This window comes from Lycium barbarum, chromosome 10 (assembly GCF_019175385.1).
Source record: "Lycium barbarum isolate Lr01 chromosome 10, ASM1917538v2, whole genome shotgun sequence".
Classification (NCBI taxonomy): domain Eukaryota; kingdom Viridiplantae; phylum Streptophyta; class Magnoliopsida; order Solanales; family Solanaceae; genus Lycium; species Lycium barbarum.
In genome coordinates, this window is record NC_083346.1 from 14,888,020 (window position 1) to 14,915,165 (window position 27,146).

Here is a 27,146-nt window from a genome sequence, read left to right on the forward strand (position 1 = left end):
TTCTTTTAAGGCTTCGCAGACCCTTTGGATTGTTTTCATCGATTCTAATCTTTTAATGAACCTCCTTCGCTCGTAAAGTCAGAACTATCTTGTAATGCCCCATACTTTGGGACTAAGATTTGAACTGCTCTACGTATGTAACTAGACCTGAATTTGGTTGTGCCAAGGGTTTTAAGGTCAAAAGGTAACTAAGTGAGCTAGGACGAGTGTGGAATTACTTGGACAAAAAGATGAAGTCCTGAAATAATTCAGGACTTTATGCAACCACGATGAGGAAATAATGTTTTGCGTGACAAAGGAGGCTACGGACTAACACTATATATAATATGGTCCTAATAATAAGTGTATGGGTGTTTTCAAAGTTAACTAAGGTATAAGGAGAGCCCTAGCACAACCAAGTTAGAAGTTACACTACCGACTGATACTTCAAATGATCTCTCACAGGCGGTTTGGTCCATCTTCCCTGTGATCTCCCTCATGAATCGCTTGACTTCGGCTTGGAAGGGATCAACGGGAGCAGACTCGCTTTCGGAATCGTCTCCATTCCTTCCCACAATTTGCTTGCTTCCATCGGTGGCGTTTACGTTAGCGGCAGTCGCAGGTGTGCCGGTTGGAGCCGCGACCCTGTCCACTGGTACACCCGTGAGGGCCTCAATGATCTGCTTCAACTGCTTTACTTCTGCCATCGTCGTGTAATTTTGCCCCCTGGATGGTTTTCGCCATCGGTAAGGACATTGTCCGTTTCTGTGTTGATATTGTGCTCTCCTTCTGTTGTTTCATTACCCGCGTTAAGTGGTTGCAAGCCAGTTGCAAGGGGTTGTCCATCCGGTCCAATGGGAGATGGCCCTGTTGGTTTGCAACGTTGGCGTTGCCATTAGCTCCTGTCATACCTGAAATTGATGCTTAGGCAGAACAAGAAACTTAAGAGATATTAGTAAAAAACAATGGTCACAATGATAATCACAATTGTCTCGGCCCCACGTTGGACGCTAAACTATTTACCCGTAAAATGGTTCAGTTGAATTTATAGACGTGGTCAGGGACACGTAAATTGAGTGATCAGTAAGATTAGGCTATTCTTATAGAAATAATATACATATGAGTAAATAAGCAAGCTAAGGAAAAAGCCCGGGCAGTAAACGATTGTCCCAGACGTAGCTTCTTCCGTTCCGGTCTAGTTGTGGCACCAGAGCTTGATATGAACACAATAAAATTAAAAGCTATGCAAAGAATTTATATTGGAACTGAGTATATTATCTTGTATCTCATGTCCTTACGATGGGAATGATAATCTCTAGTTATACTAAGAGCTAGGAGCACATATTCCATGTATTATGCCTCTTGCCATAATGAGTAGTGAATACAGAGTAATAACGAATAATGAAGAGGGCCATAAAGCATGATTGCACCGAATCTGTAATGCTTGGATTGACTTGTAACGGAAGATCGTTAGAGTCTCTTCCGAAGCTATTATACTTCACCACCGGGCATGGCACTTCTCCGATACCACGGTGCTACCACCGGGGGTAACAGTGCTGACTCGCCTTACGACTTGTCCTCTATGCCACGTGTCTTACCTATACTGGTACAGTTGTATATTCCGCATTTTGCCCAATACAGGCGTGATTCCTTTGCTTTGGAATTGGGTCGGGTAATGGGTAAAAAGTTGGGTCCGTTCTTTTTATTTCTGAGTTGATACGTGTCATTCCTTTAAAAATAAGGTAAATCAGTGCCAAAGTATAATGAGAGGGGTATATTTGAATCGAACATATAACTAAGGAGTATATCTAAACCATTATTAATCAAGGGCATATTTGGCCTTTTTCGACTTAATTATTTTAATCCATAAGTTGTCTCAATATTAAACTTATAGAGGTGGCTTATATCTTGCATCAGAGTGAATAACTTATATGGTCACTCAACTATAGCAAATTATCTACCAAAGTTACTAATGTTTGTTTTATATCAATAAAGTCACTCAAGTTAGACTAGTTTTTTCACAAGTCACTATAGCCAAAAAGCTAAAGAGATAATTACATAAACCTCCCCTCAAGTTTGGCTTTGTACCACTTACTTCCTAGTGGTTTATGATATAATGCTAAACCTTTTTTTTTTCTTTATAACAATTCATTTAACTTAATTATTCTTAATATAAAAAATTATTAATTAATGACTTTGTCCTTTAGTTTATAATATATTCTTTTATTTAATTAATTTCGTGAACTCCTTTTTTTTCAAGGAAAAAATTAATCCTTTTTACTTTATTAATAATCCGTTTTCCTTTATATTTTTACTATAGTTTCATCTCCTTAATTAATTAGTTCTTTATCGTGTGTCCAACGCCCCCCCCCCCCCCCCCCCCCCCCCCTCCTTTTCATTATCCAATCAAAAAATACTAATTTGACAAACTTTTGTAGTCATAATCCACAGAAATTCATATTAAAAACCAAACAAAACAAAACGTCAATTAAAAGACAAAAAAAAGGTGTCACTTGATTTTGCCTTCTCATATTTTTCGATATGTATAAGTGTGTGTTTGAATATTGAATCAGTCATATTAATTTGAATTTTAGCAGATTCAAGGCCCTGCGTTATTGATACTTGAAATTTTCCTAACATTATGAAATACATAGGCAACGGGTAGAACTGGGAGGTTTTTGGAAAATGAAGATAGATTTGGGAAGAGAGGTTAATTTCTTAATATATTTATGGATGAGATAAATGTGCAACTACAATTGTGGGATTATCAAGTTTTTGTTTTTTAGAAACTTTATGGAAATTAGTTATCCTAACCGTGATTAAGACCTTGCTTAAGTTAAGTAAATTTAGACCATTTATCTTAAAATGGAACATGTGTACTCAATCTATCCAAGTAAGAACTTAGGAAAATTGAGACAATGAAAAATGGAGAGAAGCCTAATCCAATATAAGCAACTTCTGCGCCACATTTTTGACATAGAAGATGAAAATGATTTTTCTTGAAAAAAAGATGTTTACAAAGTTAATTAAATAAAAGAATATATTATACATATTCGTTAAATAATAAGTTTTTATATTGAGAATAATTAGGTTAATTGAATTGTTATAAAGAAAATTAAAATAAAAAAGGTTAGCATAATATCTTAAACCACAAAGGAAGTAAGTGTTACAAAATCAAACTTGAAGGGAGGTTTATGTAATTATCTCTTCATTTTTTTTTGGCTATAGAGACTTTGTGAGAAAACTAGTCTAACTTGGGTGACCTTGTGATGTGAGAAAATTAGTCTAACTTTAAATGACTTTGTTGATATAAAACAAAGATTTTAATAGATAATTTGCTATAATTGAGTTACTATATATAAGCTATTCACTCTCTTGCATAATGCATAAAGATTGAAAATAAAAGTTACGTTGCAATGTGGGGGGCCCTTTTGTGTTAGCTACTAAATTTGTTCTTGCAGTAGATAAGAGAGTTTCACATGTAGAAAATTGGGCACTTGGTAGCTTAGAAATGGTGCAAGACTTCAAGTGCAACAGTTTCCTCTATAACTATATGACCAAATACATAAAGGATACATAATGTCGAGAAAAGTATATACCTTTTAATAGAGGGGTTTTAAGTGAACATCACATCATCAGTTCTATCTCCTCTTACCTTTTTATTTTCCTTAATTCCTCCTCCTTATGTTGTTAGTGAAGGATAGAAAAATTAGCATATAAAAATATAATTCGTCTAACTCATTCAAGTTTGGATGGGTTACTAAACCACTATTTGTTAGCTCAGTCCATTTCAATCCGTGCAGTTTAAACAGTTAAAAATTAGACTAATTATAACTATTGTCCAAATTGACCGTGAAATACATTATTAAAATATTTTAAAATTTTCTTTTGTTTTGTTTGATATGTATACCACTGCTCATCCTATAATGTAACAATTACTCATAGCTCGGGAGACAACTTATCCTGGGATAACTAATCCCGGGATCAGTTATCCCGGGATTAGTTATTCCACCCTTAAGGTGGGATAAAATAAGGCTACAATTCCGGGATTAGTTATTCCGAATTTTTATTCCAACCAAACATGAGATAAGGAGGCATTAAAATTTTATCCCGAGACTATTTTTGTTTATCCTTCACACCAAACGACCCCTTAGAGTATTATCTATTCAAAATCTCTCCATAATCTACACAGAACAATTTAATAGTTAAGAGGTTATAATTCGAATTGTAGGGTCGATACTAATAAGTAATACCTCTACTACAATTAGTACAGGAAAAAGATGAAGGATAGTTCGTGTGAACAAAAAGAAAAGTCAAGACTCTTCACAAAATGATATAAGCTTTAAACGTCTTTAGAATCATAACAAAAAAGTAAATGAAACTATTTCATGAACGTGTGTTACCTTCCATTTAAACATATACTATCAAATAATTACGTACTTTATAAAACTCGATAAATAGATGGAAAGAAATCAACCTGTTCTTACTGAGATTTGAATCCAAATATTCTATGAAAATTTATCCACTTTATCATAAATAACACATATATACTCCGACTTTCTATGGGAAAGAAAGCAAGAACAAAAAATACATCTTTCTATTAAAAGAGAAAACAAAATATACAAAATAAATAAATAAGTGAATAACATTTTTTTAAGGTGGAGTCTCTCTCGCCAAATATAAGTTTTAAAAGGGGTTACACGAGACCTAGAAGTCCATTAATGAGAAGAGGGCATAGCTGAGCTAGTTCGCATTAGGGCATTTTCATGCTATTTCTAACAGTTCAAGGGCATTTTTGAACCAAAAATCAACTAGAAGACATTTTTGTTATCTTTTTTGAAAACAATATGTTTGTTAGAAAAACCGCATTCTTGACACAATTAAGTAATAATATGGACATTTTTGGATCAAACTATTAACAAAAGACATGTTGACCCTTTTCCACTTTTTTTTTTACATATATATTTATCCTACTTGAGTATATTTGCAAATTTCATTTTTAATTCAACATATTAGATTATGAATTCGTAAAACATGCAATATCAATTTCGTGTTACAGTACCATGATTTTGATGTACCAAAAAAAAAAGTGCCATACTGCCATGATTTTGGAAAGAAAAAAAGAACTGAAATAGACCAGGTGTAAATAATCCGGTCCATCTATGTATTATCTAAAATATAGGGGGTGAAAAATACAATTTTCTCAAATTTAAAGAATCCTCTGATCTTGTCTTCAAACTATCAACACTGAGGGTGCGTTTGGTATGGAGGAAAATAATAGGGACATCAAAACTTTGATCCAATTAAGTAATAATAGGGATATTTTTGGATCAAACTATTAACAGAGGGTATTTTTGTTCAATTTCACAAAATTTATGGGCAATTTGATGAGTATTTTTGCAAATTACACTTTTAATTTAATATATTAGATAATGAATGCATATAACATGCAATATCCATTTCTTGTTACAGTGCCATGATTTTGGAAAGAAAAAAGGAACTGAGACAGACCAAGTGTAAGAGATCCGGACCATATAAGAATTATCTATAATATAAGGGGTCAAAATGTAATTTTCTCAAATTTAAAGAATCCTATGATCTTGTCTAAATCCAAAACCAAATCAAAAAATTCTCACAAAATTTGATACTTTGAAGCAACAAAATTTAGCCATTTATGAGTCAAGGAATATAGCAACACAGTTCTTTTTTTTAAAAAAAAAATTAGAACCAATGGCGAATAAAAGCCATAATCAGTATAGAACAACAAGAAGAACATCTCATTTCTCAATCACTGTATACATATTTCTCCTTTTTGTTTTTTCAATGTTTGTATTCTTTTTGTATACTAAAGATATTGCTGAAGATGAACAAAAGCATGTCTTAGTATTGGAGAAGAAGGAACCTGAATCCAAACAGGTTGTTATTTTACTTATTTATTTATTTATTTCTCTGTTGAATATTGTGAAAAGTTCATATTTTTTTTTTTGTGTTTTTTAATGTTCTGTTTTGTTTATTTTGCATAATTTAATGATGGGTGTTTGTGAATTTGGTGGTTTGTGCTGATCTTTTGTATTTTGGCCTAGAAAGTTTCAGGATAAGTTATAACTTTAATGAGAATTTAGGGTTGTCAGCATCTTGGAGCTAAATATGTACCTTTGGTTGAAACTGGAAAACAAAATATGATAATACAACAACAACAACCCAGTGAAATCCCACAACGTGGGGTCTGAAAATATGATAATAATAATAATAATAGAAATAGAGGCACAATGATTTAGGTGGTTCGGCATAATATGTATACATTCATGTGCAAGGAGGAGCAAAATTTATTATATCAGAGGTGTATAAAGAGAGAATACATCCCAATCTATTTAGCCAAATGAATAACTGAAGAGAATAGCTATGCAAAGGGTAAAGTTGCTGGAAGGGGAGCCTTGGCGTAACTGGTAAAGTTGCTGTCATGTGACCTGGAGGTCGCGGGTTCAAGCCGTGGAAACAGCCTCTTGCAGAAATGTAAGGTAAGGCTGTGTAAAATAGACCCTTGTGGTCCGGCCGTTCCCTGGACCTCGCGCATAGCGGGAGCTTATAGCACCGGGCCGCCTTTAATAGCTATGCAAAGTGTATATTCTCTAATATTTTCTCATAGGTCTCTCAATCTACTTCACAATTCTCTCAACACCTCATAATAGGGAGAAAACTCTCCTCCTCTCACTTATATTTCTTTTCTGTTTTATTTCTATACCATTATCATGACTAAACAATGAACAAGAGCAAGAAACAGGTCAATGGATGAAGTAGAACTTTTGGACTCTCAATTTCTTGAGGCAGAGATGGATGCATCATTGTGGTTTCTTGGAAATTTATTAAAGATGAGTAAGACTTATGAAGTCAATTTCCAGGGGTGTGAGGAGGAATCATTGTCACCTTTTTTTTATGAAAGTTGATAGGCGTAGGCAAGAGAAGAGCAAGGAAGCAACTTTTAAATTAGTTTCTATGCTGAAAAGGAGAAAAGGGAGCTTGGAGGTATATAACCTGCAGTTCAGTATGAACTTTCTAGAGACCAGTGCTAGGAGTAAGGAGAAATCTGTCTGCAATTGTTATCAATAAAGGTAAACATCATACCATGGAATCTTAGGGATTCATCGAAGGGCTAAAAGAACTGCAGTGAAGCTGTTAATTGAGATTTTCTTTTTAATGTTTTTCGGTATTAATTAATTGAAAAATGGAAGACAGATATCTATTGACTACAAAAATCTAAATTTAAAGGGGATATGCAGAGGTATGTGAAACAGATATGAGTTAATAGATGAACTAAATTTGGGTGTCTGGAGGCTAGTGTTAGTAGGGGAAGTATCTTGGTTTTTTGGAACAACATGATTTGGGGGGGGGGGGGGGGGGGGGTGGGGGGTGGGGGGGGGGGCGTTGATCAATATATAGGATCGTAAACCCGGTTAGTGTGGAATTTAGCCAAGTAGCATTACAATGGCAATAACAAAGACAGTAATAATGGAAAGTAAAGCAAATAAAGGAGTCACAAATTTAACGTAGTTCGGTCAATGTGACCTAATCCACAAGCGGAGAGGAGCAATTTCACTATACCAATAAGAGCACAAAAGAGATTACGAAATTAGAGTAAATACTCTAATTAATCCCAAATACCCCGAGAGAATAACCTCACAAGATCACTCCAAAGAAAGGGTTAAAGGGTTCACACAAGTGTTCTCCAACACTCTCTCTCTCTCTCTCTCTTATAAAATACTCTAAAAAGGGAGACGCAGACAAGAGACTAGAGAAGCTCTTGAAATTGGTGTGTTCTTCAAATGAGAAGAAACTTATCTATTTATAGCAAAAGACCCTTGACCTCCAAGCTTGCAACAAGAGTGATGATGTCATGGTAAAATTATCTAACCACATACTTCAAACTTGGTCCCCAAGTTCAACTATCTGCTAGTGAAGTTCATGTAAGCAAATAGGTTTATGCCTATAATGGGATAGACCCCACTAAAGCCAAAAGATATGGCCACATTACAAATCTCCACTTTGGCCTAATTTCGACTAATATAGTGAGTTTGCTCCACCCTTTCCGCAAAAGCCCTTATGGGCTAAATCATTCCTCATAAATGCCATGTCAACTATAAGAGGCTTCGTGAACATGTTAACAAGATTGTCTCTAGTGTTGATCTTTTAAACATAGACTTTTCCGTCAGCAATGGTTTCACAGATGAAATGATTCTTTATATCAATATGCTTTGTCCTTTCGTGATACATCTGATCTTTAGTCAAGTGAATGATACTTTGACTATCATAGAAAATGGTAATACCACCTTGGTGTACACTGAGTTAAGCAAATAGACCCTTCAACCATAAGACTTCTTTGATTGCTTCAATCACTGCCATATATTCTACTTCAGTAGTAGATAGAGCTACTACATGTTATAACTTAGCTTTCCATCTGATTGCAGAACCACCAATACAAAACATATAGCGCGTTAGTGATCTTTTTTTTAATCAAGATCACCTTCATAATCAGAGTCTACAAAACCAACCAAAGTGTTAGTATTTCTCCCAAACTCCAAACATGCATTTGAAGTATCTCACAAGTATCTAAGAATCCATTTCGCAGCCTGCCAATGTGTTTTCCCAAGATAAGTCAATATACCGACTTGCAACACTAGCAGCTTATGAAATGTTTGGACGTGTGCAAACCATTGCATACATTAAGCTGTTGATTGCACTAGAATAAGGAACATGTGCCACATACCTTTCTATTGCACTAGAATAAGGAACATGTGCCACATACCTTTCTTCTTCCTCTTACCGCGGGGAGTGAGCAACTGATAACTTAAAATGAACAGCAAGAAAGGTGCTCACTAGTTTAGCATCTTTCATGCCAAAAGTCTATGTTCAAAAGATCAACACTAGAGATTTTTCCAAACGCCTACTTTGTTTATATCATGTTTGGTTTTATATCTCTCTTCCATTTCTTATGATTTTTCAATATGCTGGTATTGTTGTTGAGAAATTTCTTTTCAGGATTCATTAGCACTGTAGTATCTAGATATTTCAAGTATATATATTTTTTAGTTCTAAGGAATGAGTGTTTAATTAGTTTCCACATGTATTCTGCTCTTGTAATAACAGATAAAAATTAAGGTCAAATACATAAACAACCCCTTAAAGTTATCACATATTTCCATTTCGATATCTCAACTGAAGCTGTTACCTATTAGACACTTACAAAAGGTCTAAAATATGCCTATTGAACACCTCTCTGATGATTTCTAACAAAACTTATAGCACGTGGTGTTTACATGCTGCTGATGTGGCAAAACAACGAATTAAAGGACGGCAGGTGGCTGTTTCCATTATACTTCTTCTTTTTTCCTTTCTTCTAATCTCTCTCTTATTTTCTCTGTCTTCCCCGCTTAAAGCTCTTTGATTTTTCACCATGACAAACCTTAAGAGTAAAGAATTCCTAGGTTTATGGATGAACACCATGAATTGAGGTATCCAAATGAAAATACATGACAACTTCAGGGGCCCATGTATTTGACATAAAATTAAATTGGAATCATAAAGGAATACTTTTCATGTGTCCATGGTGTAACTTGTCTGGTAAGTTTGGAAGAAATGCTAATAGTTGTGTCAGTAGTGTTTTGCTGTCTTGCTTGCGTCAGTGACCGATTCTAGGAAAAGTTGAACTGATATTGACTCTTGTTAGTGAGAATGTCTTCTTTTTACTTTTGCAGAATGAAGACAATTCTGTCTTGGAAGCTTCACAGAGCCATGGTTTACATGCATGCATCAAGCCAACTGCAAAATACAAAGGTTAAACTCTATGAATATAGCTTTTGCTTCTTCTGCTACCTGCTAGTTAATATGGAAATAGTATCCCCATTGCCTTTTTGGGAGCACTAATGCCTTTTTATGTTGTACAAAGGAAATACTGAATTTTCTCAAGATCTCATTTTTCAGATTCTTTTCTTTTTGGGTGGGGGTGGGGGGTATGGCGGTATGCATTGTTATGCTTAAAACTATTTTGTTTTTATCTTCTCTTATGGTTCTATCTGTTCATGCCAGTGTTGGTTTACGGCTGAAACAACGCATTCTCGGCCTTCAAGAAAAAGAAAAGAATCATGCCTTTGCTGTTTTCTCTCTCTCTCAATCTCTTTGACATGTACCAACTCATGCACAATATGAACCTTTTGTATGGCTCAACTTTTTACGCAAAAAGTCTTATGCAGTATTTATCCTTCTTGTCCAGCTGCTCTGGGATGGAATCGCTACTTGACTGTAAAAAGTAATGGTGGATTAAATCAAATGAGGACGGGTGTAAGTTCGTTCTTTCTTTATATTTCTAATTTCCATTTTCTGTATGTTACATAATCATTCTTGTTTAAACCACAAACTTCAACAGAATTGCTTTCTTCTAATCGTGCTATGGTTAGACGAGCTAAACATTTGAATCAGCTCAAACTTGGAAATGGTAGTGGGCATGTAGTTTCTTGTATACAATTCTACTTGCATATTCCTGGGTTATCATTTAACAAGTTGACATGATTGAAGATGAGCCGTTTTAAATCCTTTAGCTTAGAAATAGATATTCAAGTAAAACAAATTTAAGTGGGTCCTTAAAGTCTATATGCTGTTTTGAAATGAATTCTATGTTAAGGAGTAGCATTCATAGAGTGGAGGCTAACAAAAAAAACAGTCTCATACGAAGTTGTGTTGATGCAAGGAAATAGATAATTGATCCACTAGCATTTTGATGATTCTTTAAATTTTAGACATATTTGGGATACAGAAAAGCACGTTTCTCATTTATATTTTTTATCACATAAAATAATCATAACGTGTCATGTGAGATGGGAATTAGATTTCTAAAAGACCTAAAACGTCGTTCCCAGTAAGAACACAATGAAGCGTGATTGCAAGCTGAAGCATAGTCTTGGAGAGAAATGGCAGATGTGGACCATGTCTAGTGGTTAAGATTGACCTTGCCCAATTTCATAAGCTTGATCTCCTTCTCCATTCATGGACAGTTAAATAAACATTCCAGTTTCTGTGGCATTATAGAAAATAAAGTCTATATTTGTTTTAGGCAAAATGGCTGAATAAAAGATAAGAGAAAGGGTTGCTTGATTGGTAAGAGAATCTAGTTTTTATTGGAGAAGTACAGCTGGAAAAGATATAAGATTTACTCGTTAGTGAAGATGTAGTCATAACTGAATTAATAAGAGCTAGCGTTCAGTAAGATTCTAAGTTTTGCTAATTTGGTTTTTCGTTGATAAAATGATTATGCCATGACTTCTGAAGTGCTGACTCATGAATCATTTATGTTGTTGGATGTAGCCACATCTCATTATTGAAATGTCATTCTGGTCATGCCTTTTCTTTAAGCAAGTACGTCCATAAGTTTATGAAGTACTTTCCCCTTCAGTCTTAATTTGTCATTTCACTTCTTTTTACTTACAGATAGCTGACATGGTGGCAGTGGCACATGTGATGAATGCAACTTTGGTAATTCCTCAACTGGACAAGCGTTCATTCTGGCAAGATTCAAGGTCATAGTTTGTTCTGTACTTATCTCTTACAACTTCACATGGTTTGTCATTCTTTCAAAAATGAGTTTATACATACTGTATTGCTCGAGACTGTGTGTGGCTTTTTCTTTTTTTTTTCTGGTAGAATGTGCTTTAATTTTTACATTTTTTTTTTTTTTTAATTTTCACTTTATCTAAACATACTTACTCTTGTTTGTTCTAATGGGCTAATGTACAGTACATTTTCAGATATATTTGATGAGAACCATTTCATCAAAACATTACGAGGAGACCTCAGGATTATTAAAGAGCTTCCCAAAGAAATAGAATCTTTACCTCGAGCGAGGAAGCACTTTACGTCATGGTCAGGAGTGGGTTACTATGAAGAAATGACTCAATTGTGGAAGGAGCATCAGGCATGTAAATCTTCTTCCGACCCCCTTCTTTTTAAAGGTTGATTATCTTAACCTTTCTGTTGCGATGGACCTTAAAGAAAGAGGTTTGCTACCTTGTTTCCCTTGCTGTCCCAATATTTAAATGGACGACCATGGAACATGGTGCCTTTGGCAAACTTATTATGATAATGTGTTCTCTAGTTGAATTGTATTATTTATCTGTATGCTCGACATGTTAATAGTTTCAAAATGTTTTTCATGTTGTTCTGAGTAAGATAGTCTCTCTTTTCAAACAACATTTACACAGTAAACCCTCTGACTTATATATGGAAGCTGTAAATAGTATTATAAATAACGTGGTGGTGAACAGTCCCAGAGTGTATCTGGTGGACTGTTTGGAAGGAAAGGAATGGCAGAATTTTTGAAGATAAATTGAATTCCATTCAGAAGATTAAATGGAATTGTATAGTATCTTTAGGTTTTTGGTGTAAAGAACAAGGCTTAGATGATGTACAGATAGTAGACTTCCTAGGAGCTCTGTAATTACTTTTTTTTTTTTTTTCTATGTGTAATCAACTTTTGGATGTGGCCAGCATATCCTTAATGCTGAGGAATACAAAGTTACCAGTTTCAAAAAGGACATCTTCACTCATTATTATTAGCAGAAAACTAAAACAAGCTTCAAGTGTTATTCTCACTGCCAATGCTTGACTCAAGCTGGTGCTAACCAATGGATGCATTTACTACCAAAAAGTTGCAAACATTAATCAGTTCGAAGCCTCGTTGTACATGGAAGGCTACAATTGACAATTTGAAATTTTTTAGCCACGATAAAGTAACTTTCTTTTCAATAGTCAGTTACTAAAGACCTTCTAAATTTGTTAGCTACTCTAAGATGTCAGAGATAACATTTAATCCCAAAATTATGAAATCCTGAAGGGGATTTAATTTATCAGTTTATTAACTTTAATCAGTTTATGATGTTGATATTATCAATAGAATCCATTATAAAAAACGACTCTCTATTTCTATTTCCTTTTGTTCAGGGGACTTGATCCCAATATTTTCTTTGTCTTCTCTAGCAAATTATATGTCTGAAACTGAAACTTGTCTTATTGCATCTTAATTGCAGGTAATTCATGTCGCTAAATCTGATTCTCGCCTTGCGAACAATGAACTGCCTCTTGATATTCAGAGATTAAGATGTCGTGCTCTGTATAATGCTCTCCGCTTCTCTCCTCCTATTGAGAGACTTGGGAAGGTTAGAACCAGCATCTCAGAAACTTGGTTACAAATTTGTGACTTGTAGTTCTGGTGACACCAGGAACGCTTATGGAGTTTTAAGCTTCCCTTTTGGATAGTCAGACTACACTGAATCTCTTTTGTTGGCTATGGCATTTTCACTAAATGTTCTGTTGTCCAAGTTTCCTTGTTTATGAATGGTATTCAAATTATGAAATAAATATGTTGTACTATTAGGTGTAGGATTGCCATGTCAGTTTATGCAATACAAGTTCATCTACATCCTTTTATGTTTTGGATTTCATTTAAAAGTCTCCAACTAGAGTTCCTCATTAATTAGGGTTTCTTAATACATGATGATGATACTACAGAAGCTCGTGGAGAAGCTGCAAACCAGAGCAAAAAGATACGTTGCACTCCATTTGAGATATGAGAAGGACATGCTGTCTTTTACGGGTTGTACTTACGGTCTTACTGATGCAGAAGCGGAGGAACTTCGGATGATGAGGTTATCTATATATCTCTCATCATTACTATCATATTTTGTCATTATTTTGCTATTTGTAAGCCTTGACTTATGCTCACTGTATTATCTTCATAAAGGAGGGCTAAACCACCTTTCTTCGATCTATTTATTTTTCTGAGCCCAATGACAAATTATTGTGTCTCAATTCTCATTCATGTTGTGCTTTTTATTTAGGAACAGCCTAATATTCTTTGATCACAAGTTTATATGTAGAGGCTGATATTTAGAGCCTTCAAATTGAGTTCTGAACTTCAGAATCCCTTCTGTACAATTTACTCATACACAGGCCCTATGAAATACCATACTATACTGTGCATGTCAAATTGTTATCTATGTATTTTATTTATCATCAAAGCAACTGCTCCAACTTCATCTGATATCATGTTTTCTAGCAAGGATCTTTAGAGTGACACATAATATGTTGTGTAATATTTAATGTTACTCATCCATGACCAGAGAGAATACAAATCATTGGAAGATTAAGGTTATCAACTCAACCGAACAGAGAGTTGGCGGTTTCTGCCCTCTCACTCCAAAGGAGGTTGGATTATTTCTTCAGGCTCTTGGTTATCCTCCGTCAACATTAATTTATATTGCTGCTGGAGAAATTTATGGCGGTAGCGCTCACCTCTCAGAGCTCACATCTCGCTTTCCAAATGTTGTTTTCAAGGTTTGTACCTACACCTAGTCATTCTGGCTGTCTTGCAAGTCGAAGTTGATTTCTTTCACATCAATTTTGTATTTTACCTATCAAACCAAATGTCTTATTTATGGCAGGAAATGCTGGCAACGCCAGAAGAACTGAGAGGGTTTGCCAATCATGCCTCACAAACTGCAGCACTCGATTATCTAATCTCTGTAGAGAGCGATGTTTTCATTCCATCACACTCAGGTAATATGGCAAGAGCAGTTGAGGGGCACCGCAGATTCTTAGGCCACTGGAAAACGATCACTCCGGACAGGTACTCAAGCAATTAACAAAAATTTCGCAATTGCTTCTGGTTGGTACAGAATTTCAGTGAGTGTGGTTTGCCGTTTGCAAGTAAAATTTTAGCTTGATTTTATCAATTTTAAGGGTGATTTTTCAAGTTGTCTTTTATCAGTGCTAAGCTTGGATTTTTCTTTTGAGGTGTTACCATTGCATTCATTTAAGGCACAAATCAACTGTCCTTCATATTTTAATGCTTCACAAAGAGAATAGCTGAAAGGGAAGAGTCATATAGAAGTCCTTAGGACGTTTAAAATTGCGCAAGTTAGATTAAGTTTTGTGGCCTTGTCCACTTTATCTACATATTAATAGCAGCATAATTATCTGCTAAATATGTTAACTGTTCAAAAAATAATTATCTGCTAAATCACGCAGGAAAGGCCTAGTTGAAATATTTGATAAGCTGGAAGCTGGTCAGCTTGATGGACAATCATTTTCACATCTTGTCAGGCATTTGCATAAGAACAGGTGATATACATATGCAATGGATACATTATTGCTTGCACTTGCTCACGTAATTGTTTCTGTTGAAAGCTTATTCTCTCTGTTTCTCTTACTTGGGTGCAACAATGAGAGCTCTAGGAGTAATAACTGGCAGGAACTGAAGCAAGGGAGATTACTCTGGCATTAACTGCTACTGCTAGGTTCCTGGTTGAAAAATAATTTTATGTTGGAGATATATAACCTCCCACCAAAAAAAAAAAAAAAAAAAAAAAAAAAAAAAGGAAACCTTAGATTCTTTCACATAGTATGAGCTGGTAAATTCGGTAAGTTCATTCCCTCATGTATAGATCCTTTCTCATAATCATTTTCTTTGCATTCTGGTCAGTGTTTATTATTAACTTATTTTATTGCTTTGGACTTCTCTCTTGTCGCGATCGATCGAGCTACTAACTCCAGCTTTATGCCAGCATGTCAGTCTGTGGAGCTTGCTCTCTCTACTTCAAACCCCCTTTCTTATTTTGTTGAACTTATATGTTATATCTCATCCCAAGTCCACTCTTCACCTGTTGAACCTCAGAGTGAGCTCCTTAAAATATAGTCGAGAGAAAAAAAAGCAACAAGAAAAGCCAAAAATAAATAAGTAAATCTTCAGTACATGTCTAAAGCCCAGGGGCGGAGCTACAGCCTACCAAGGGTGGTCAGGTGAACACCCTTCGCCGGAAAATTATACGATTCATATAGGTGAATACGGTCTTATGTGAGCATAGATTGTATTTTGAACACCCTTGACACAACTTGAGGAGGTAGTTCAGCGTTCAGGGTGCTTAGAAAAGCCTGCGGAGCACAGGTTCGATTCTCAACAGCAGTGCATTACAGGCAACTTTTAAATTTTTTGAAAGAAGCACATACAATAGACACCAAGCCAGCTTGTTCGCCTTTTAGAAAAAAGGAATTTTCCTTTCTAATCAATCTTATTTCAAATAAACAAAATTTAAAAGTCACTGTTTAACTAAATATTGTATAGTTTAATTCAAATTTTTTGGTGCACCCATTCATAAAAAAAACATAACTTTACTTGCCTAAATTGAACACCCTTAACAAAATTCCTAGCTCCGTCACTGCTAAAGCCGTAAATCTGGGTTAGACATGCAAGATGGTGTTAGAGATATGTATCATCCCATGTCAGTTTTAGATGTTTTCCCAAGGGATTAACGGTTTCGGATAATTAACCCATTGTTCTAAAATTTTGGTTTGGACACTATATTCTTGTCATTCTACATGCTCTTCGCATTCTGGTAGTACATATTAGATCATTCTGATTCAGGCAGCAGAAATCTTAATTTAAAGCTAGAAATCTTGTCAAAGTATTTCCAAAGAAAAGCGTTCAACTACTTATTGTTTCCAGGAACTTGTATAACTAGTAAACAACAAGTGATTGTAAACTGTTTTAGAGGGAATTATAAAGCTTTCAACAATTACAACCATGTTGAAGTTTGCTTGATAACTGATAAATTCCAGACTTATAATTAAATCATTAAACATATTGCAATTTATAGGCAAGGTGCCCCAAGAAAAAGAGCTGGTGCTCCCCCGGGAGTCAAAGGTCGAGCAAGGTCAAGATTGGAAGAGCAATTTTACCAAAATCCATATCCAGAGTGTATATGCAGTTCTTGAACCAGAGTAAGAAAATAAAGGGGGTGCTTCTTGTATGCTTGCAGCCGGCAGGTCTCTCTTATTCTCAATCATCTAAATGTCTGAAATCATATTTTTGTTACCATCTTATTCAGCTTCAGTTTCTCTGTTCCTTATTATTTGTTGGCCAATATAGCTAAGTTTTGTTTTTTTACACTAGACTAGTGATTAAGTATCTTGGTACATATGCATTATGACTCTCTCTTGTCCATCTTTCGCCCACTCCTCAGTCCCTATTCCACCAATTCATTTTTCATTATTTATCTTTGTAAACAAATGATGGTATATTGGAATTAAGGAGCAATACTGTTAATGTCTTGGTAAATTGCTTTTAGGGTACCTAAATCTTCAACATTATCTCTTTTTAGTTCCTAGTCTTTTTCCTTTTCAATGAAGTAAGATGGTTCATTAAAGGCATCAAGCAGATGCAAAAGAGACAAAAAAGAGTGTGTTAGCTCCAGTCTCTTCTTCCTAGTTTAATGCATATTCTCCTTTTTGTTTGTCCAACTAAATGTTAGACAACGACGTGATCTTTCTCAACAGTGAGAATGAACATACCATTTCTAATGGATTAAACATGAATTTCATAACAATCATAAGAAAAAAGAAATATTCAAAATATAGTATACTCATGTCATCTTATCCTTCTAGTTTATTACATATAATAACCCTTGTATTGCCCAACCAAAGATTGGACAACTGCACGATCATATTGGAGAATGAGAACGAGCATTCTCTTTCCAAAAGTATTTCAGTGATGTGATTTTCAATCTTCAGACTCTAAAGGGTACAAGGTTAGGGTTTATTTCTTCAGGTATGGACCGTTGAGGTGGGAATTTGGGAAGGAGGCTAGCAATGCGCTTGGCTGTCTCAAGGTACTTTACATACTTGCAAATGAGGCCTCCTTTTGTGGTGCCTTCTCCATGGTTGTTCTCTTTCGTGTTGTGGCAATCTAGGTTCAACCCCTTCATTGGTGAGCCACAAAAATTGCAATTGTGATATCTCCCTAAGATTGCTTCCTTGAAAGCTTTTTTCTTGAAAGTCCAAGCACCACTCCTCCAGTTAAAATGGTACATAGGAAGGAACCTTTGCCCATAAATGGCAATGAATTCTAGTGCTGCCAGAATGAACTCAAATTCTTCCTTGGACATGTAGTAGGGGAAACTGACCCTTGTCCATCCAGGCTTCACTCCACTATAGCCCTGTTAAGACAAAGACAACTCATGTTAGACTATCAAATAATATTTCTACTAACAACATGGATGGAATGTAGAAAACATAATTAGTGAACTACATATGTGGAGACTCACCATCTCAATTGCATCTTTGAAGGCAAGAGATTGAGGTTCATCAACCTTGAGCAAGATATGTCCATAGGGTCCTGCACATGCACACCCTCCTCTAGCTTGAATACCAAATAGGTCATTAAGTAGCTTAGCGACAAAAGGGCCGTGAAGGGGCTTGTCTTTCTTGTTCCCAGTCTCTCTCCATAAGTAAAGCTCATTGTCTTCACCATTGGCATCACTTGATGAAGAGTAAGTAGTGGTATAAATGAGAAAAGAAAGCACAGCTTGTCTCTTGGCTGTTACATTTCCCAAAATCCATATGTTAGGGTTTGGGAGAAGCCTTTGTAGAGCAAGCTCGATGTAGGTGTGCTCCATTCTTTCAATTACTTTGTGACTTATGAACTCTTTCACCCAAAATGCTAGAGCTGTTCTCACTTTTTGGATGATAGGTGGTGTTCCTGCATCCTCCCTTTCTTCTATGTTCTCCACATAGAGTGTGTCCTGGTAATTGTATTTTATATCAAGAATCTTTTAGCTTTAGAATTATCATGAGAGGCAAGCAGAATATTGAAGAAAATTAAAACAGAGAAGGATAGACACTTTTAGAATAACAGTTAAATTTCTTAACTAGTCAGAAACTTATAATTTCTTGCCTCCAATATTTATTTTAATATGACCAGAGAAATGTCTTTATATGGTTTACTGTACTTGTATCAGCATATCATATTACATAGATCGGATGTTTAATTTGATATATAGTGTCATGTTTTCCCTTCAAGGAGTCCGGATCAAATGGTATTTACCTAATTACGTGTAGATCGTTTTTTGTGACTGAAAGGAAAGGCTCATGCATACTGTTCAAAAAAGTTAATTATTGACATAACATATTGATGAACTTTTTTGAGAAAAGTAGAATAAAAAACTAAATTAATATAAAAAAGTTAGAAAGTAACAGGAAGGAGATCGATGAGAACGTACATATCCTTTAAATATTCTAGATTGGTAAGGGAAGAAGAGATCACTTAATTCAGTTTACTGTTTGGTTGTTGGAATTCATATCATGGTGCCGGTAAATCTTAGTCAAGTCAAAAAATTTATAATAAGTACAATAATATTGCCGTCTGAAATTCTTTGTTTACTTATTTAATATGGTTATCTGTACCTATATCAACTTCCACAAGTATCTATTGTCTTTAGAAGGAAAATGACAACAACCCGATGTGCCGTTTACCCATTAAATGTCAGTCAAAATTCATCCATCAAGCTGTTTGGATAAATTGAGCAAAGAAACGTTAAACAGATACGAAGTTTCATAATTGACAGAAATAAAGCAAAGGTGAAAAGGACATCATGATGAATAAGAAAGAAAAGGACGTTATATATATAATAATACCATTAAAAAGAAAAACTTGCCTTTTCATTGAAGGGGTTGACAAAATCAACAGTACCACCCCCACAAGTTGATGGAGGTGAAGCCCTCAATCGATACAGTGCTTTGTTCATTACAAGGATTCCAGGTGTGCCTGGCCCTCCAAGAAATTTGTGAGGGCTAATAAAAACAGCATCATACCCATCTATTTCTCCTGATCTCATCTCTATTTTTGCATACGGAGCACTGCAAGATGACAAAAAATGGAAGAATATTACACACAAGTTAGGATAACAAACAAGCTTTAAATTATACACTTACAGTAGAACAATAACTACGTCTTAACCCCTAACATGTGATAACCTATCAGTAAGTGATCGGTCGTACATATAATTTTTTCTATACTGTTAGTTCATAGAACTTAAACTCTAACAAATGTCCTCACATACCTTGCTGCGAAATCAAAGCAAGCAAAAGCTCCATTTTTGTGAAGAAGGCGAGCGATGGCTCTTGTATCAGAGTAAGTTCCAGTAACATTACTACAAGCTGAGAACGAACCCAACAATGGCCTATTCGTAGACTTATAGAACTCAAGCTGAACACTCAAGGCTTCCATGTCCACAAGGCCATTATCGTCCAAACCAATCTCCACAACCTCAGCTAAACTTTGTCTCCAAGAAAGGATGTTAGAGTGATGCTCATAAGGTCCAACAAAGACTACCCATCTTTCTTTGGTCTCGTTGCGGAAGCATTTAGAGAGGACTTTTTCTCGAAGGGTAGAAGGGACAGAAATAGCCATGACTTCTTGGAGCCTTTTAATGGCAGCAGTAGAACCAGAACCACAAAATATTATTGCATCTTCTTCTCCTCCACCTAAGCATTTCTTCACGTACGCTGCTGCCTCATGCACTATTTTTGTTGTTTGGTATCCCACGTAACTGTCACTAGTATGACTATTGCCTGTACAATGAACCACGCAAGAGTTGCGAGTTTTAACTCAAAATTTTTTACACTACCAAGTTAAAATGATCTATAACAATAGGTAGCTAGCAGTCTAGAACAACCTTAGTGTGACACATAAACCAAAGTATAGGTAATAAGTTGCAATAAGAAAAAGTACATTGATAATATAAAAAATCATGTTAAAGTGATCTATAATAATAGGTAACTAGCAGACTTTAATAATTTTTATTTGATACAGAAATTAAAGTACAAATAATATACTGTAAGTCTGTAGTTGGTAAATTACACAGATAATGTAAAAACAGCTTGATATTGTAGTGATCATATGTTAACTCCAACCGTCACTAGTATAGTGTAATAGGGAATCAAAATTTTGATTGAGGGGATTTAAGAGCCGGTTTGGCTTAGCTTAAAAAAAGTGGCTTATAAGCTGGTTTGATCAAAAAACAGTTTATAAACCCAACTTATTTTTTTTGGCTTATTCTAAGCACTTTAGCTTATAAGCTGGTTTGCCAAACACCTAAAAAACCAAAAAACAGCTTATAAGCTGGTTTGACCACTTATAAGCCAATCCAAACGGACTCTAAAATATAAAGAAATAAATACATGAAGAAGTCGAGGGAATTAATAGACTCCCCTGGGTATGTTATCGCCTTTAGTAGGAAAGCTTTAATCCTCAAAGTGGGACTTTTCAATGCAAATCCGGATTAGTCAGGCTCCATCGGAAGTATCGAACACCGGATGAGAAATAAAAAAGATAAAAGTAATTTTGATTTAATATATATATATATATATATATATATATATATATATATATATATTATTACTCCCTCCGTCCCATAATAAGTGTCACCTTAGCCAAAAACAATTGTCCCATAATAAGTGACACCTTAGGAAACCAATACATAAATTGGCTAGTTTTTTCCAACTCTACCCTTAGACAAAAACTGACAAATTAAAGTAACATCTAAATAATGATTGGAAAAACACATTGTAACTTGGTATTGTTGGATTCCCAATGCCAAAAAAGGATTACTACTCGTGCATTCTCTAATCAAGAGGAAAAAGTAATTTATTTTTATTATATAGGGGAAATTTAGTAAACTTCACGTTGCATTATTATTTTCTTAATATGCATGTTTTTTGCAAAGATGACATTTATTATGGAACGGAGGAGTATTATTTGTAAATGATGCAGATGACCCCTTGCGATATCCTAACTTCGTCCCCATAGAACTACTACTCTACTCTTCTTTCCCCCAAACGATACACTAATTAAATCTTTTTCTTTTATCATTCTTGAAAACCACCAACTATGCTTCGTTTACTGTGTACGGCAGAAAGCATCACCCAATATATATATATATATATATATATATATATATATATATATATATATATATATATATAAGTCGGCAAGAAAATTTCAGCTTGAATCATGCGGAAGCTAATGGTTTTCCAACGGCCAATATAAATCATCTAAGCATAAAGCGTATTATGTTGTGCTAGTAAAAGAAAGAGGTGCAGCGCAAGGGCATCACTTCCTCACGGTATCAATTAAGTTATATACATTATCAGTAGAACTTTTTTATATTATTAATATATTTTAATTGAAAATAGACTTTAGGCTGATATTTAATTTCAAAACTAGTTCAAAATATTAGGATTGTACAAGATTATATAAGGATACAAAATGACCACATATTTAATTAGAGTGTGGATATTATAATATGAGGGTCCAATAGTAGATAAATAAAAAATGAAACCTCGGTACCATGACAAAGAAATAGACACGTCGCCTAAACCTTAAATGTTAGCTCAAAAAACAAGGATTGCCCAAGACCATAAAGAGACCACCAATATATATGGAACTCCTACATAATTTGTGATAGTAGATTAGATGCATTTTTACTGGATTACTAATTAATGAATAGCAAGATATTTTCATTTAATTATTTAATAAAGATGTGATTGCATAATTTTCATACGATCATCAAAAGTACTCATATATTAGTTAGACTCGCCAATCAAAAGGACACTTACCATAGAAAGGAAGGACGTTTTTAGTGATATAATTTTCAATATAGTGTAGGCATCTTCCAGAGGCAGTGTGATCAGCATAAGTAAGTCTACGTTTCCCAAAGGGTGTCTCAAAATCAACATTTTCACCAATTATTTGAGAACGTAGCCATGAAAGTTTCTTTTCTGCAGTGTCACTCTTAGAAATATTATTACCCTTTTCTAGCATATGAAACGACTCAATTCTACTCCTCAAATCCTCTTGAGAAACAACTGAAGAAGTAGCACTAGAATTAGTATTAGTTCCAACTGTGTACTTGTTATTTTTGTGGTCTATGCTTTGAGTTTTTCTCACAACTATCTGCTCAAAATCCATTTTAGCAGATAGAAGAAAAATTGAGAGAAAAATAAAAAGGAGGCAAGGTTTTAGAGGTGGGAATAAAGATTAATGATTAAGTGTGTTTGAGATGATGGAAAGTGAGGGTATTTATAGGATAAAATATGAGTAAACTTTGTGTTGGTCAATTACAATTAGTGGGATAATGTTGAGGACATAAACTAGGGGATATTCTAAAAAATATTTAGTCAATATTTTCCATTTGTTGTTAGATTCCAGCTATTGCGAAAGTTTTGACCATTTATTGTTTAATTAACAATTCTCGTTTAAGGAAAATTATACCTTTCGGTAAATTATTATTATTATTATTATTATTATTATTATTATTATTATTATTATTATTATTATTATTATTATTATTATTATTATTATTATTATTATTAGAATGATCTTGCGTGATCATTTTACAATTTGAATAGAAGTATATTAGCTTACAAAGATCTCATGTCTTTGAATATCTAAAATTTAATTCAATACATTAAAATGGATTAATATAGTTTGATGTAGCTTCAAAAATTGATCAAAGTAATCTATCATGAGCAAAAGTGTCGAAGAAGTTGGGATTGAGGTTGTGCATATGATGTTCTTTTATTCACTAGTCTTATTTTATTTTTCATATTAAAATTTCAAATCAAACATGAGATTGTTCAAAAAATGTAGATATGTTAACTAGTACTACTTTCTTACAGTTCTCAAAATGTTTTTAAGTATTGTATTGTGGGGAAGATACCATGTGACTTCAAAATTCAAATCCATTACAAGATTAAAATATAATAAAAGTAATTATTTCACTGAGTATATCTATGGAATGAAGAAGTTGTTAATTCTTTTTCCAATGTCCATTTTGGTCAAATGGATGACGCCTCAAGTTAACCGCAACTAGTAAATGGAAATAAAAATCCAACAAGGTGGAATTTCGTCATCCTTAAAAAAAAAAAAAAATTAATAAAAACAAAGTAGAGTCATGCAAGCAAAGCAACCATGTGGAATCCATAAGAATAGAAGATAATTTTTTTTTTTAATAACTATCGGCGGTAGTATTTCCAATAAGAAATTCATCATCCATTATATATATTCATAAAGAAAATCTTAATTTTATGTATGCAGTATAATTTTTTGATAAATGGGGTATGGATGAATCATCTTCTGCCCTCTAGCCCAACCATTGATCATCTAAAAATTGAAACTCATTGACGAAATTAATTTAAATCTAGCCGCACATGTCTATTCAAGCAGAGGCTGATATAAAAAGTAAGTTTTATGCGTTTAACTTTTAAAATTTTTAGCACTGAATTTATTGTATTTTTTAAGTTATGGGTTTATATGTATTATTTCTTATAGTGCTTTTTACACATAAATTTAGACTCAATATCAGAAGTGATGGGTTCAGATAGATTCAGTCTTAACCTGTGCTCAATTCGCGAAAACCATGAAAATAGAAGATGGCTTGAAATGATGAAAATTACTCGAAAAGTATTGCATTTATGATTGAATGACCAAAAAAAAGCATTTCAATACAATTAAGTAAAGTTCAATTAATTTGAATCTTGTTAAACGTAAAGTGTCAAATGTATTAAAATAGAGGAGGTAGTTTTTAATTTGTAAGTTGCTGGCTTCTTTAGTTTGGTTCATGAACCATGGGGTGTACAAGGTTTAATACTAGCCTTATTTTTTATTACATGATCGATAGTGCGGTTTCCATATTCTACCCATTGATTAATGCAAACAATAGGAACAACCACGTCTGCTCATACCTGTATTTTTCTTCCTTAAGCACTTAGAATTTTTCTTGGTCATTACTTTTTAAAACAAAAATTCAACGAATGGATTAATTACTTCATTAAGGACATCGTGTTTTTTATGCTCAATGACATACAATTAAACACCATCATATAAATTTGAAGTGTAAAAAATCATTAAAGGTGGTGAAAACTACTTCCTCCGTCCCGACCTATGCGGAAATGTTATTATTTAGAGTCCAAAAGTTTTTTTTTTTTTAAAGAAAATATTCACTCTCTTTTTTATTTTTATTTAAAAATTGTTGGAATCCTCCGCTAATGTTTGGAGTTGACGAGTTACGCTCAAGGTCCAATTATTAACATAGTATGAAACCCAGACCCATCTCAATTACGTAAGTGTCCACGCTTCAATCGACAAGCCTAGGTGTGCGGGGTGGTGCTAGATTCCCACGTCAATAGACAATAGTGGATGAGGGACTCGGTCTCATTGTATTATTTTGGAGAATCTTTACCGCATAATTAAGATAGTTTTTAAAGTTAAAGTAGGCTCAAGATCCATTTTTTAACAGAAACTTTATGTTATATATTATGGATGTTTTTGGTGATAAGTCATGATCTGGGTAACATATATGTGCTCAATTTTTTTCAGAACCAGGAAATGACCAAGGGCGATCAATAAATATACCAGAAAATTTTCATGTACCTAAATTTTTTTCATTTAATTTGTGTGACAAAGGAAAATGATGAACTGTTAATCAGCTGGAAACTAAACTACAAACATTACATTTTTTTTTATTTCAGGAGTCATTCTCAAATTTCCTCATTAAGATAAGAGTTGCGCATCTTAAAGTTGACTTATAATTTGTTTGTGAAAATTTGTTGTTTTTACTAATTTCTAAAACATCTCTTTATTATTACCACACACGTTACACTTAAAAAAACTTTCATGTAACAATACCGTCAAAATATAGGTTCATAGTCAATAGTATTACAGGCTCGGGGTGCTACATAGAGTATCCCTTTTTGACTTCATATATGTTTAACGGATTTAACAATAATAAAATGATAAAGCACGAAAATATTTACAATTGGCAATTTATAATTATTATATTACATGTCTCGGAGAAAAAAGATAATAATCTATGTCTGGTTTTATTTGTGAAATACTACTATATTTGTAATGTTAATTCGAAATTGTTGATAGCTGGAAATGTTAATTAACCTATCAAGGTAAGTTTGACTGGTGGTGGCTAGTTGGATGTGACAATAAATAGAGCAGTAGTAAAATAATGTATTTGCATGACTTTTTAAGTGAGTTATTAATAATTTTGGTGATCTGATCAACTCAAATATATTAAGACACTACTAAAAAATCCTGATTTACCTAGGGAACTTACCGAGGGACGTCCATCGATAAACAGGATTTACCGAGGGACACCATCGGTACTAGGCTCGTAGGGAATTTGACCCTTGGTAAATAATACCGAGGGACACTCTCGGCAAATACCGATGGAGACCCTCACACATCCCTCGGTACTTCCCTTCCATCATATTCTAGCAAAATTAAATATACCGAGGGACGACTCTTGATACTTAAAAAAAATATATAATATTGATATATCATTTACTGAGGGACAGCAATCGGTATATTAATTTTAATCAAATTAAATTTTTAAATACACCGAGGGACAACCCTCGATAAATATAAATATTTAACAATTAGATTTTTCATTTTACCGAGGAATGTCCATCGGTAAGCTAAATGAAAAGCACTTTGATATTTGAAAAATAACGAGGGACGTCCCTCAGTCACCTGAAAATCTGATATTTACAATTACACATGTTACCGAGGGACTGTATCGGTAAGTCCCTCAATATTTCTGGTAATATTTTGGCAAGCATTGCCTATTTTTCACTGTAGCACCTGTTATAAAAAACATCTCAATAGCTGATTCAATAAGAATCAGAAACGCATCCAACAACATCCATCAAAACAATAATAAAGCACATCAAAATAATTCAAACATTAAAATTAAGCCAACCAAAAACGTACGAATCCAACCAACGTCAACGTTATCCAAACATATACCATCCCACTAGACTTCAAACAATCCAAAATAACATAAGTTAGAACAAAAATAACAACGGACACCTAATACTCCATTTCAGCCTCTCCATGCTCCTGATCCTCCTCATCCTCTACATCCTCACCATCATCATAATCGGGGCTCGGGGGCGGAGAGCGAGGCAACTTGATGAGGTTACACACCTGATTCTTGAGTTCTTTGACATCTGACTCAAGATTTATCCTACGTCGCTCCTCCTCCAACCTTTTCTTACGTTCCTCCTCATAATTCCTAGCAAGTTCCCGAAGTTCGTGTCGCATCTCCTCAAGCTGCTCATTTGACACAGTGGCAGAACTTCCTATACCTTGCAATCCACAGTGGAGGCGGTGAAAGTTCTTCTCGGAGCAAAGGCCGTATGCTCTTCCCTTCTTTACGCCGCCGACCACGTCCAACCAACAGGAGATAGTTTGTTCCTCCGATGGCATGATTGTATTGCCT

General features: G+C 34.5%; 2 protein-coding genes across 2 annotated transcripts; one reads left to right on the forward strand and one right to left on the reverse strand.

Annotated features, from left to right (window-relative positions):
- Positions 1 to 5,585: 5,585 nt before the first annotated feature.
- LOC132613638 (O-fucosyltransferase 38) lies at positions 5,586 to 17,148 on the forward strand. Its single transcript, XM_060327747.1, has 11 exons — positions 5,586 to 5,895; positions 9,729 to 9,807; positions 10,244 to 10,311; positions 11,455 to 11,543; positions 11,761 to 11,938; positions 13,050 to 13,178; positions 13,531 to 13,667; positions 14,142 to 14,355; positions 14,463 to 14,647; positions 15,049 to 15,141; positions 16,674 to 17,148. The coding sequence occupies exons 1-11, from the start codon at positions 5,710 to 5,712 to the stop codon at positions 16,789 to 16,791; spliced, it is 1,476 nt and encodes a 491-aa protein (XP_060183730.1). The 5' UTR covers positions 5,586 to 5,709; the 3' UTR covers positions 16,792 to 17,148.
- Positions 17,149 to 17,354: 206 nt separating this feature from the next.
- LOC132613637 (uncharacterized) lies at positions 17,355 to 22,900 on the reverse strand. Its single transcript, XM_060327746.1, has 5 exons — positions 22,471 to 22,900; positions 19,914 to 20,424; positions 19,509 to 19,710; positions 18,120 to 18,596; positions 17,355 to 18,011 (listed from the first exon to the last, which is right to left on the reverse strand). The coding sequence occupies exons 1-5, from the start codon at positions 22,820 to 22,822 to the stop codon at positions 17,583 to 17,585; spliced, it is 1,971 nt and encodes a 656-aa protein (XP_060183729.1). The 5' UTR covers positions 22,823 to 22,900; the 3' UTR covers positions 17,355 to 17,582.
- Positions 22,901 to 27,146: the final 4,246 nt, after the last annotated feature.